Here is a 13,475-nt window from a genome sequence, read left to right as displayed (position 1 = left end):
AAATGTAGTTATTATCTCTAGATCTCCTTCATCTCTCCCACTCTACAAAATTCCAAGAGAATGTGATACAAAAATTCCCCAACAAACTTCCCCTGTTGTTTTGTAGAATGTATAAAACTTTATGTTTTATAAATTACTGCATCAGGCCTGTTGTTTTGACAGTTTAAGAACAATTTGATCTGAAGCTTTGGAGATACAGTAAGATATTAAAACTATAATAGAAGTAAATAGAAGTTACATAGAGTCACCACAGAATTTTGAATAAAGTGATGACCTTGAACCATCACTCTTCAAGCCAGCTGAGGAAGACAGGAGTGAAACCTCAGAAATTTTACTACACAAAACTTTCTGAAACTTGATTTGTATCCAAAAAATAACACAAGTGGGTACCTCCCATGGGATGAAATGTCTTATAGTAGAGAATACTACCCTGTGTGATAGATGTTCTGTCTTATGTGTAGCTGAATGCCATCTGTTGGGTAAAGAAGAGGAATCAAATGAATGTGACCCTAGTGATCAGGTGCTGTGTTCCACTCTCTGTGGCTCAGTTTTGTATATTAAAAAAGCCAGAAGAGAAAAAGTGCATGATTTTGTAATAGACCACAGTATAGTGTAAAACTGTCAAGAACAATTAAAAAAATGGTGACTTGGATTTTCAGTTTAGCCTCTGTTTTGTGCCAGTTCAAATAGAATAGTCAGGTTAAAAGTCAGCTTGAGTTGTTACTGATTTCTGTGGGCAACATTGAAAATGAGGCAAATTACTCTGGATGCCATTGAAAAAATAATGTCTGTGTGATCAAGATTAAATCATGAGATATGTTCCTGAAGAAGCTGCTTTGATGTTTCTGTGCCAAGGTACAGATGTGATCTTTATCTGCCAGAGCTTCTGGCTAAATGAAGACACAGCTAAATAAAAGAGGGAACTTGTTGAAAAAGGATTATAATGGTTATGAAGAAATAAATTTTAATTGTTCTCTTTATAGCATGAATTTACAGGGTAGCATACAAATGTGAGTAGAATGCCAGATCAAAGGCAAATAATGTGAGATCCTCTGGGCTGAAGAGAATCCTTTTGATTTTTCTGAGGTTTTTGTTTCAACTCTCTTTTGCAAGTAATATGAGAATAAAGAAAGCGTTGAAAGGGATGTATGGAGGCAGAGTAGAAAGATAATTAGTGAAAAATGGATTCAGGGAGAGAGAATATATGGAAACAAGCTGCAAGGAACAATACTAGATGCCCACCATGTGTTTCATATGCATAAAATGGATTCACAAGCTTCTATTTCATTTACTAAACTGTACAGTGTTTTGAAGAAATACATTCTCAAAAAAAAAAAAATAAGGTGGGTGCAATGCTTTTTGATTTTTGCTGCTTCTTTACTGTAGAAACTTGGTTGAGAAGTAGATAATTCTTTCAATGAAGTATTTTGAAAGAGAAAAATTAGGAAACAGAAAAACTGAATGTAAGAGAAAATTTAAGAAAGGAGCATTCCAATTAGATGCTAAGGAAATAGGCAGTGGGATGCAGGGTAAAAGATATGGGAAAGAGTGAAATTTTGTAGAGCCTTGAAGATATGGATAAAAGTTTTTGGCTGGATATGGAAAGAGAAAAACTTGCAGAAAAATGATACAAAGACATATATGCAGAACTATATTGAGAATTTCCTTGAATTCCTGTAAGGATCAATAATTTTATTATCAACAGAAGAAGGTCAGCTTTTGTATCCATTAATTTTTGTGATTCTAATTTGGTGTCTGGGATTTAGTAAAGTTATGTTATCTTTTCTTATATTTCTAATGCTCCACATACAGCTCTTTTGTACCTGTATGAAGAAATCTGGTGAAATATTTAACTACAGCTAGGTCTTTAGGGGGTTTTATGCAATTTGCTTTTTCTGCTGCCATTGTCTCATAGTTGTGACATTTTACAATGAGAAACAGATACATAATTTTCAGTTGATATCTCATGTCTTACTACCCAGATGATGCCTATTGAAGTGTTAGGATGTTCTTGACCACTAAACTTCTTTTTAATTTTTCCTTTATTACTCTTGCAATTCACTTTTTGCTGTTTATTTGAATATGTACTTGAAAACAGTATTATAATTATTTATCTGCTGTACAATAATGCATTCTGTCTGCCTCTGCTTTTTGCTGGAAAGGCAGAACTGCATGTTTAATGTTCATTCCCCACTGCCTGCTGAGTTCCTGCAGTGGCTGTGTGAAAACTCTTGGAAGACAATGGAGAAGCAGGAAAAGACAAGGGTCAGATGAGACCTGAAAGGGGCTATGTAGGAAGATACTTCAGAATATTTGTAAGGTGAAGATTAGATGCCAGATACCTGGTAGAAATTAGTAGTTAACATCTGTTTTTGTAGTTTCTGTGCTAGCAGCCTGGGGACTATTAGATCAAGAGGGGAAGAAATCTTTGTTAGGTAACAGGGCCAAAGTGGACACAGCCTTGGAAAATTATCAGAACCAGCAGAAAAAAATCAGTGTGAGTGCAGTGTGTTACATTCAGTACCAAGTGAAAATAATTAATCTGGTTTATGCAAAGGATGAAACTGAAAATTTATGATTGCCTTGGCTTTAATTACATGTTTATATTTGGTGATTGTGCTTCCCTCCTTTATGAAATGACTACAAATAAGAGCAGCTAAGTGAATTCTAACTTGCATCTCTGTTTTACTGCATCCCTCCAAGGAAAAGCCTCAGCAATGAGGATAAGCACTTTTGCAGTCTGAGCATGTTTCCATCAGAGTTTTAATTTCCATCTGTCTCAGTGGAAATGGGAGACAGTGTGAAAGCAAAGGGGGTCCCTTAGGGAGGTGCTCCCCTTTGCCACATTTGTGTCACCAAGTGTGCCACAGGTGAAGTGCTGTTTGTGGAGAGCTCAGTCATCCACATCTCCCCTGGGTGTCCACAGGGCACTGCAGCCTCCTGGGCCAGTGGCCATGAGATTTTTTATCACCAGGAAATGCAGTGTGTAATGAGCTGGTCCTCAGTGAAATCAAACACTTGCTTTTCAGAAACAGGAGGGAGTTACAAACTTCTCTCCTTCTCTCCTGACACCATGGAACTGAGGTCAGAAATATCCAGTGGGCCTTTCACTACCCTCTGTAGGCAATAGGCCCATCTACAAATGTCTTTGTTATTAATTCTTTTGAAGCTTGAAAATGAGTTATTTTCTACTAAAATATTATTTAAATTTCTAAGATTCCTAATTTGTGAATCTTTTGGAATAGTTCTTTGAATTTTAGATGCATTAATTTTAGATGTGTTCATCTATTAATTAGTTTTACAGTAAATCTAGCAGTCACAAAAATTCACATTTCCCCACTTGGTATGCCCAGAGTGTAAATTCCTTGGAGTTTTATTGCTGTAAGTCTTATGAGTCATAAAATATTTTTTTTAAGTGATCTATACCCTTTCATCTTCTTGGAGGCTGTTTAAACAACCCCCAACATTTTTACTCCAGTGTCCTTACTACCAATTCCAAATAAATGACAGCCAAGTCATTGTACTGTATAGCTGAAAAGCCTGGTTGGTTTTTAAACATAGGTGCTTCAGTAGTTCTGTATACACAAGTGTTGCTTAAATGCATTCTATCTTTTTAGAAATCTTTATTTACACCAATTAAAATGCTTGATGACTAAGATTAATTGCCTTTCAAAAGAAGAAATGTTTAATGATGAAAAAGAATTATTTTGGAATAATTACCTCAGAATATATTTTCTCTAAACTAAGGCAAAACATTATTCAGAAAATAGGAAGAAGCAATAATTTTTATAACCAGAATTTCTATTCCCTAGATTTAACTAGCTGTATATAAATAGCATGCTTATATCTTCCCAGTGTTTAGATTGATAAATATTTCTGTGTGGTGTCAGATGTGGCTAAAGCTCTCCCTGCTGCTCTTTATTTACAGAATGAGTGGATAAACTGGGGTATACTTTCACATTTGCATGTGTATTTTACATCTTGAATTAGAAAAAACAAGAATTTTGCCTGTATTAAAAATGGTGACTCAGCAAACTGAACTGAAATGAAGAGAAAACTGAATAAAGGCATACAAAGAGCCTGGCCTGAAGGGTCAAGGCCTATTTGAGCAGGAGGTTATATTGTATTTGACTTGGCTTTAAAGAAGGTGTTAGTGCTATCTCCATGTTTTATATCTTGTGCCATTTTAATTGAAACTAGGAATTCTAAGAGTCAAGAGAACTTTGAATATTTGACAAATTGGACAATTTCCTAGCTGATTCATAACTTTTTTTTTCTAGGTTCTGCCAGTTTGTTTAGGCAGTGTGTTACAGGAATGCTAGATTCAAATATTAACATTCCACAGAGAATTCCCACAGCATGATAATATAGGAGTCTTCAGGGCAGCTGTGATGGAAAATATAACTGCTTTACATTTTTTAGTAGTGCTAAACTAGATCAGCAGTCAAAATCAAAATGAGCTGAAGGGATTAATATAACAAGGTTCCAAATATTGGCATTCATAAATGCATCATTTTTTCCTTAAGTGATGGAAGTATAAAATATTTTAACTAATTACTTAATATAAGCATAGAACAGGTTGTAAAACAGCCTGGAACAGAAAAAAAATACATTTAATTGCTTCTGACTGAAAAGTTTTATATATATATGTGTGTGTGTGTGTGTGTGTGCATGTCAAACCAAATCCAAATGTTTGGATATTAAAAGCAGCATGCAGTTCCCAACATTGTCTTCCTAGCACCTGAACTATAAAATAAGCTTTTTCTGAGTAGCATTGTGTGATATACCTGCTGAAAGAAGCATCTGCTCAACAGCTGCAATTTTTTTTCACTGTGAAGTGCTCCAGGTTGTCTAATCCTTTCTCTCCCACTGATTGTCAGCATCTGAATCTTCATGTTCCAGCATTTGTCAAGGATGACTCCTAAAAGCCTTGGGCTGTGTTGGAACCTGAATGCATGAGACATAAACATTACATCTTTCAAATGGAAAAACAGCAAGGATGAAACAATGTAGGATGGTCCTCAGTTTTATAGACTGTAAGAGAAAATGCTCATGTTGAATTTCATTTTGGAAAATTACATTTATTGTAAAGAAGTCCCTGCACATATGGATCAATACATGGAAATCCTGTATTTTGGTATTCAGTGTTAATCTCATGTGCTATGATTGATAACCCCTGGTCATAATACTTCACTTACATCTGTGTGGCTCTAATCTGGTATATACTGTACAGAGGTCTATGAACAGTCTGCTTTAAAGAGTTACAAATGGTCCAGTATAAGCTGCTACATTTCTTAGAGTTAATCTTTGTGTTAAAAAAATGAAGCAACAAAAGGTCACACCTCCTGTTACCTGCTGAAGTGGGAAGAGGAAATTGTGCATTTCAGAGAAGGACAAAGGACTATAAGTGTGGGAAGGCATCTCCACAGTCTTAAATTTGGGTGGTTTTACAGATTGGCAATACCAAAGTAAGCTTTTCTCCAGCATTGTCACTTGGACTTTATAAACAAATCTGTCATCTGTATTTTAGAATTCTGAGTCAGAAGGCCTTGGGAATTAACTCTGCAGCTGCCTGGCACTATGCAGCCAGGATAAGTGTACAGGGATGCACACACAGCAGTTCTGTACCCAGCTGTGCAAATTCAAAATTTGCCCTGAGATAGGGGGTCATAGTAAATCTCCTGTAGGAGTTAGTGGCTGTGTTAAAACACTTCTCATCCAGAAAATGTATAAAACTTTTTAATGGATTAGCAGCTTGAGATTCTTTTCCTCATAGAAATGTTCCCTTCTGTGCACAAATTACTGTTGTATACTGAATATCTCAGTTTCCTTTATTACAGCTGGAGGAGACAAGAAGCTCAGCTGTTTATTTTTATGTCATTACTACTTGGCCTTTTCATAGCTGCTTCAGGGAATGAGAGAAGAGGCTGCTGGTGACATCTTCACTATTTCTCTGTATTCTGTGTCTTAGGCTTGCACTCATCAATGGCATTGATATCCTTAATGATAGTTTTTTTTTCAATTGTCCCAGTGGCATTACTCAAAAAGAGTATTATGAAACTTTCATTTGGCTGATGAACTAGAAGTATCTCACCAGCCAGAGCAATATTGCTATTACCATTCACATATCCCAAGTAAGTTTTCCAGCTTCTATTTTGCTGGAAACTATATAGCCTGTCATGTGAAATGGGAAGATTTTGTTATGTAGTCAGAAGGAAATCACTTAAGTTTTAGATAATTACTAGTTTTACTCATTTGTCATTTTTAGTAATAAATGGAAGAATTGTAATACTGAGCCAACCAACTGTGTGAAATTACAGTGCACACAGGCTGATATTTTTCTTTTGTATCATTTAGGTTCCTCTGCAACACTGGAGTTTCTGTATGAATTGCAATATCAATCAGATGAAATTAGATCTCAGCTTGAATCTTTGGTTGGCATGGAGCTGGTTGAAAAAGAATGGGATAAAAAATCCAGAATTGTAACACTGATCTTTAATGTAGTATTTGCACCTAGCAAACCGATGAGGTAAGGTCCTGTTCCTTACTACCAAAAGAACATGTAATGAAATCCTGTCTGGTCATTCTTACTTATATAATAATTTCCCTGCATTCTTTTCCTGATTTAGTTTTGACCTCTGAGATCTATTGGTTTAGATTTTCTCCCTTGCTGCTTCTCAGTATGCTATCTTTGGTGTTAAAACTGACAGTGTTTCTTTTTAGTTCCTGTGAGATGGTTCTTTTGAGTCAATTCCATAGTCTGTGTGTGCATCATTTTACTACAAAACATTGGAGTATTGAAAGACTCCCAATGAAAATTATTTGTTCTCATAATTCATAAAAAACATACAAACAAGATGGTCTATCAGTCTTGGAAAACTTTTCCTAGACAAGCATGTCTACATATTCTTTGTCTGGGTGGGATGGTTGAATTTGAAATTAGTTCCTACTGCACCAGTAACAATGATCCACAGGAAATTATTTTCCTTTTTTAAAATTGTGATGTGACAAATTATGTATGTACTTTGATTTACAAAAGAACATCTCCCTTCTTTAAAAAGCTACTGTTGAAGGGAGATCCTTTTGGAGAGGGAAGTTGCCCCTTCCTTTGGGTGCAGTCAGATGTGGGACAGGAGGAGGCTGCAATGAAGCTTTTGTGACCTGCAGGCCCAAAGCAAATCCAGAGTCCCAACATTACCAGGAGTGTTAGGGAACAGTCACTGCTGAGTATCATGGGTTGCATGAAAAGAGTTCTCTTTAGGAGGCAGGAGGTTATTCTTTATTTGCAGCAATCCAGAAGATTAATGAAATAAACCAAGAGCAAACCTTTAGGGAGAATGATCCACTCACCTGATTCAATGGCACTGTGAAAGCCTTTTCATTTCTACTCTCTGATTCTTATTTTTTTATTTTTTAATTTGGTTTGGATTTTTTAATCTTTGTGTACTTGAGACTTAGTCTCCCTGCAGAGGACTCAATGACTGCAATTAATTAGTTTTGTTATCTTCAGAATCTACAGCACCAACTCTCTCAGTCTGAAGGCAGAAGTGTCTGGCATTTTGCTTATGTACATAGACCTTTGTCAGATCTGTTTGATCCTACTATGAACTGCTAATTTGTTCTGGACAAAATTCTCTAACGTCAGAGTAATACAGAATAATGAGTACAATAAATTTAGTTTAGTGGTTTTGGTTTTTTTTTTTTTAATTTAAAAAGAGCAAGCAGAAGAAGAATAAAGTCTCATGGCTATGCCAGGAATGTTACTTCCATATTATATTCTTTCTTGTAATTTGCTGTAAATATCTAGCACTATTTAATCTACATTCCAGTCAAGTTTACCTGATAAATACTATGCCATGAAAAATTAGGGATGTATTCCAGTTTAAAGTAATTTGTATTTTCATTTTACTGCAGTTTACTTCTACACACATTAATCAGTTCATGTTTTATAATGTTTTTCTATGTATTGACTGTTGTCATCTGAAATTTTAAGGAATGAGGCAACTGTTATAATTCAGTGTACTGAAGGAGGCCTTTGGAAGTTTCCATTGGTGTTCATTGCCACAGAGCCAGAAGTGGATGATGTGATCAACATTGAAGCAGTTGGCCTTAATAAGGAATCCATAGTTGGCTTTAAGCTCACAAGCCAGACAAGGTAAAAACACTTACATTCAAGGATTTATGCACTTTTCTGAGGGTACAACTCCTACTCAAGCACATTGGTTAGAATAAATTTGGGCAACGTACACATAAATGGGATGCAGCTATTTCATCCTTATTTTCAAGAGCTGCATTGTTTAAGTAAGGTGGTTTTGAAGCTTTGTTGTAGAAATCAGAAGTATTTTACTACTAGGCTTTGGTTTAAGAGAAAAACTGTGGAATAGATCCAGATGTTTATGTTATGATTTTTTTGCCCTAAAAGGCTTGGGAGGATGTTAAAATGTGTAATACAATGTTAAGGAATGATAATAATTTTGTTCTATTAAAGGCTTACTAGTAAGACTTTAAAAGCTAGTGCTTTTACTAATGGATTTTTTTCAAGGTACTTTATGCTTACACCAAGTTAAAAACATTCCCTCACCTTGTGCTTTAAAGTATTTTAAATGTGCTATTCTTTTTAAAGTATTTCAATTGTATTATGTAAGTGTGCCGTGAATTCATCTCTACTTCCACTTGCTAAAATAATGGTGTAATTCTTCATTATTTTGTGAGTCTCCTTTTTTATAAGTCCTGCAGAAACTTCTGTTAATATATATTTTTTTACATATTTCAATTATTTTCCCAGAGTTGTAAATTGTTATAGTAAACTTACAATGCCATTTGTATACAGCAGGAAGTCAAAGAATAAATTGTGTGGTAATGATAGATAAGTTTTAAATATTAAACAGGGAATCTGAGTGAATCATAATGTGTACAATCCATGTAGCTCATGGAAGTTTTAGAATTTATTTATTTTCTTTTAAATTAACAATTTTTACTATATGTCTAGAAAGTGTGCCAGATATGCAGATTAACACTTTCATTGTGGATACATCCTTTGGTTTCATCCTCGTCAGGGAGTGTATTTGGTTACAACTGATTTTTTTTAAGCTTATTTCCAAAAGCTGTGTCTCTAAGTTGGACAGTTGTTGCAGGTTTTAGATGTCTGTCAGTGATGTTAATTGAGGACTCTGACAAAGGCTTCTATCACAGTGTTCAAGTTAACAGCTTCAATAGAATGGCTGTTTCAGGAACAAAAGCAAAGCAATTGCTCTGGCAATACTGTAATCTCCTGGTAGGTGTTTGATAGCAGTGAAGATACCTGATGTTCTCCAGAAAGGTGTTATAAAACCTGAGTCATTACAGTTATATGAAAGAAGAGCAGTGATAGAAGATAGATTCTCTTTTGCCCTTAAACAAATTCCAACTTTATTTTATATAGCAGTTGTTCCCCCCATACATTTCAAATGCAAAATGTGAAGTTTGCATGTATAAAAAAGCTCTGTGTTATAAACAGCACCAGGAACTCCACTCATGAGGGTGCCTTGGGAAGAGCACTGCCAGGAGGTCAGGGAGGGGATCCTGCTCCTCAGCCCTGTGAGGCTCACCTGGGATGCTGTGTCCTGTTCTGGGCTCCTCAGGACAGGACAGACATGGAGCTCCTGGAGTGGGTCCAGTGGAGGGTGACAAAAGTGATGGAGGGACTGGAGCATCTCACTGAGGACAGGCTGAGGGAGCTGGGCCTCTCCAGCCCTGAGAAGAGAGGGCAGAGAGAGCCCTGATCCCTGTCTGTCAGTGTCTGCAGGGAGGGTCAGGATCAGACTCTGCTCCATGGTCCCCAGCAATGGGACAGGAGGAACAGACAGAAACTGAGGCCCAGAAGTTCTATCTAGACATTAAGAATAATTTCTTTCCTGTTTAATGACCAAACACTGGACCAGATTGTCCAGAGAGGGTGTGGAGTCTCTCTCACTGGAGATATCCAAGAACTCTCTGGATACAATCCTGTGCTGTGGGCTCTGGGATGGCCCCACTGGAGCAGGGAGGCTGCACCTGATGACCCACTGTGATCCCTTCCAAGCTGACCCACTCTGTGTTCTGTGAGCTGCTCCATAAGTTATTTATTGCTTTATTTTACCTGTGATTTACTTAAGAGACTTTGGTGGTGGAGGTTTTGTATAGAAAGAGAACACTCAGCCAACCAACACATAGTATAGTGGACCTGCAGATTAAAAGCAATTACATGAGAAAAGCATTATATAACAGGTATAATTTAATGCATGAATAACTCAAATTATTTAGATTAAAAACAAAAAATTAAATAATCAAACATGGTTTAAAAATTTTGAATAGGATACAAAGTGCCATCCTATCTATTCTCCCTGAAAAAAAAAGATCAGCCCTTTGGAATTTTCTTGGTAATTAATTAGCAGCACAATCCACAGAGAAGCAGTTCTGTTACTTTAAGAGAGATGGGGTTTCTTATGCTGCTCTAATGCCAGCTAATGGCACTGCTCCTTGGGGAGTGACTGTGGGGGAGACAGGTGTATTTCTGAGTAACCTGCTAGGGAGGGACTCTGCAGATGTGTCTTTTTCTCCTGTTACTGCCCAGAGAGAAGGGTTGCACAGCATCACTGAGAACACTTGTGCATCTTGTTGAGCTAGGAGGATGCATAGTGATGCAACAAATAGTGTATGAGAGCCACAGGCCCTAAAAAAGGCTCAGGATTTTATTGAGAACAGATTAGGATTCCTATATGTGTGTATATATATATGTATTTATATGTATACACGCACACACCCCCCACATTGAATGAGGATCTTCAGTGCTCTACAATAAATCTATAAATCTTTGAGATCAATGGATTTAGCTTTCTTTTTCTTTACAGCTAGTGCAACTCAAATGTGGCCTCCCTCCTTAAATTCCACATTTCTTTCCCCCCCTACCCCCCTCCCCCAAAATCCTTGCTGTGTACAGGATATCTGTGGGAGAGTTAGGGATTGCGGCCGGAAGATCTCGGGCTGTTACGCGTAGACAGGAAGACCCCTCCTCACCTTCAGTCTGACCTTGGCTACCTGGCTGCACCCAGGACAAGGGCAGAGGAAGTGACACAAACTACCTAAGCCATAAATACCCCTGAAACCTTTGAATAAACGCCATTTGCTATCCACCATATTGGTGTCCGCAGCACATGGACCGAGTGACTCTGTATTTGGGTCACCGTGCCGTACCCGAGAACCAGGTCGCCTCGTAGCTAGCTGCTACATATATCTCAGAATGAATTAATGGTTTTGGAAGGATGATCAGTTAAAAATGGGAGGTCATTGCCACACTCTTCACAATGATCTGCAATGATGACAGCTCCAGCAGTTCATGACAATATGTAATGCACCCTTTCAATACATTTAAATTTCACACAATTAGAAATAGCCCAATATCTGCTCCAGAAAATGATGAAAGATACTGAGAATGCAGCTAAACAGTTTTATTGTATGAAGAAAACAAATGTATTTTTTAAAACTATATGCACCTCTGTCAGTTAGAATAGAGTAGACCAATATTTTACTTTCAGCTTTAAAAATCCCAAAGGGACATATTGTTGAAGGGTTTTTGTATTAGCATTAAGCTTGATTAGAGTCAAATCAGCAGATTTCACTTCCTAAATAAGAAAAATCTACCACTTCTTAACATTCATGGATGACCTTTTTCGGGTTTTATCATAAATGCAGGAGTAATTCAACACCAGCTGAAATCATTGGCAGCATTTCCACTGGAGTAATTTGTTTTAGTACAAACCTCTAATGTTTGAGATAATATTAGTGCTTGTTTTAATACCAAATGTATTATTGAATGCCAATGGTTTACAGAATGACAGCAGTTTTAACTGAAAAGGATAGAATATTATCCTTGGAAATAAAACTCACAGAAATTGATTTCTATCTTAAATTATTGGTTTATTATTTTATGTTGAAATCTGTAACTGAAATATAAAATAAAAACTCTCAAAGTGATACTTTGCTTAAGCAAACTAGCCATTTCTATATTTGGCATACTGAAGATAACTTAATGTATTTTTAATCAATTAAGTTTGGGATCAGGACACTTGCATTAATACAGAAGTGGGTTTTGGAGTTTATTTACCGTTCTATCTTCCTGCACAGAGTTGTTTTGATGGTTACCTTATGTTTTCCAGGGCAAATACTTCAGTAGCCGACAGAAGATTTGTGAGATAGATAGATAGATAGATAGATAGATAGATAGATAGATAGATAGATAGATAGATAGATAGATAGATAGATGGATGGATGGATGGATAGATAGATGATAGATAGATAGATAGATAGATAGATAGATAGATAGATAGATAGACGGATAGATAGATGATAGACGGATAGATAGATGATAGACGGATAGATAGATGATAGATGGATAGATAGATGATGGATAGATAGATAGATAGATAGATAGATAGATAGATAGATAGATGATAGATAGATAGATAGATAGATAGATAGATAGATAGATAGATAGATAGATAGATGGATGGATAGATGGATAGATATTTTTGAACACTATATTCACTTGGAAATCTTTTGTAAACTACACTACATTTGAAGGTGTACTCAAGCTGGGGGATAATTATCTCCTATTTGTTCTGTCTGCTTCTTTCTCATGCACAGAGTTTCCTTTCATCAATTTAATTCTGTCTTCCCACATACCTGTTCGTGATTGTTACAATCATGTATGGCTTCCCATATACAGTAGACTTTTTTCCATCTTTCCATCCTGCCCTGTCACTCCAATCCTGTGTTTATCACAGGCAGGATATTTCTTATATCAAGGAAACTTCTGGGATAAACTCAAACTGCCCCTCCAAAAAAATGTGGCACTTGTCACAGCCTGCAAAATTCAAGGCTTCATGTGATTATGGAAACAGAGCTAGAATACAGAGGAAGAAAAGCCCCAGACTGGTGGAGTGGGGAGATGAGAATAAAGATGAAATTAGGCTTTAAAATGACTGCACATGCAGATTTATTTCTCTTAACCTACTTTTCATTGGAGATTTTCCTTATTTCTTCCTTGCACATTTCGTAGTGCATAGAATAAATGTTCAATTAAAAACATTCCTTGGTCACACAAAATTAATTTTAATTCTGAGGAATTAGTGGGCAACCCATTTTGTTTCTGTACCCTCCCTTATTTTGAAGGGAAAACAGCAACAAAAAATATTTGCAATTACAGTTTTAAGAAGCATTTCTATTTTACTCTAATTATTACTGTATTTCATTAGAACTACCAGGATTAAGTATGCTGCAAGAAAATGCATCTGGTAAATTCTCAGTTTATGCATCCTCTCCTTCACTCTCTCACACATTGCTGTGTATGTTACAGGCCTGGATTCCTGTGCCAATCTCTTTGTTAGCAGTTTTGCAAAATTCTACCACAAATCTAAAGATGTAATTAGAATACTTCCTCTTAGTACTTCCCACACAGT

At 36.4% G+C, this 13,475-nt stretch overlaps 1 protein-coding gene across 1 annotated transcript in view; it reads left to right on the top strand.

Moving 5' to 3' along the window:
* Positions 1 to 13,475, top strand: part of CFAP47 (cilia and flagella associated protein 47) — a 261,353-nt gene that overhangs the window by 233,488 nt on the left and 14,390 nt on the right. Inside the window, 2 exon segments of the mRNA XM_050976722.1 lie at positions 6,358 to 6,529; positions 7,994 to 8,155. Of these exon segments, the coding sequence (XP_050832679.1) occupies positions 6,358 to 6,529; positions 7,994 to 8,155 (334 nt within the window).

Source organism: Serinus canaria, chromosome 1 (genome assembly GCF_022539315.1).
Source record: "Serinus canaria isolate serCan28SL12 chromosome 1, serCan2020, whole genome shotgun sequence".
NCBI classification, from domain to species: Eukaryota; Metazoa; Chordata; class Aves; order Passeriformes; family Fringillidae; genus Serinus; species Serinus canaria.
This window is presented reverse-complemented; position numbering and strand designations above follow the sequence as displayed.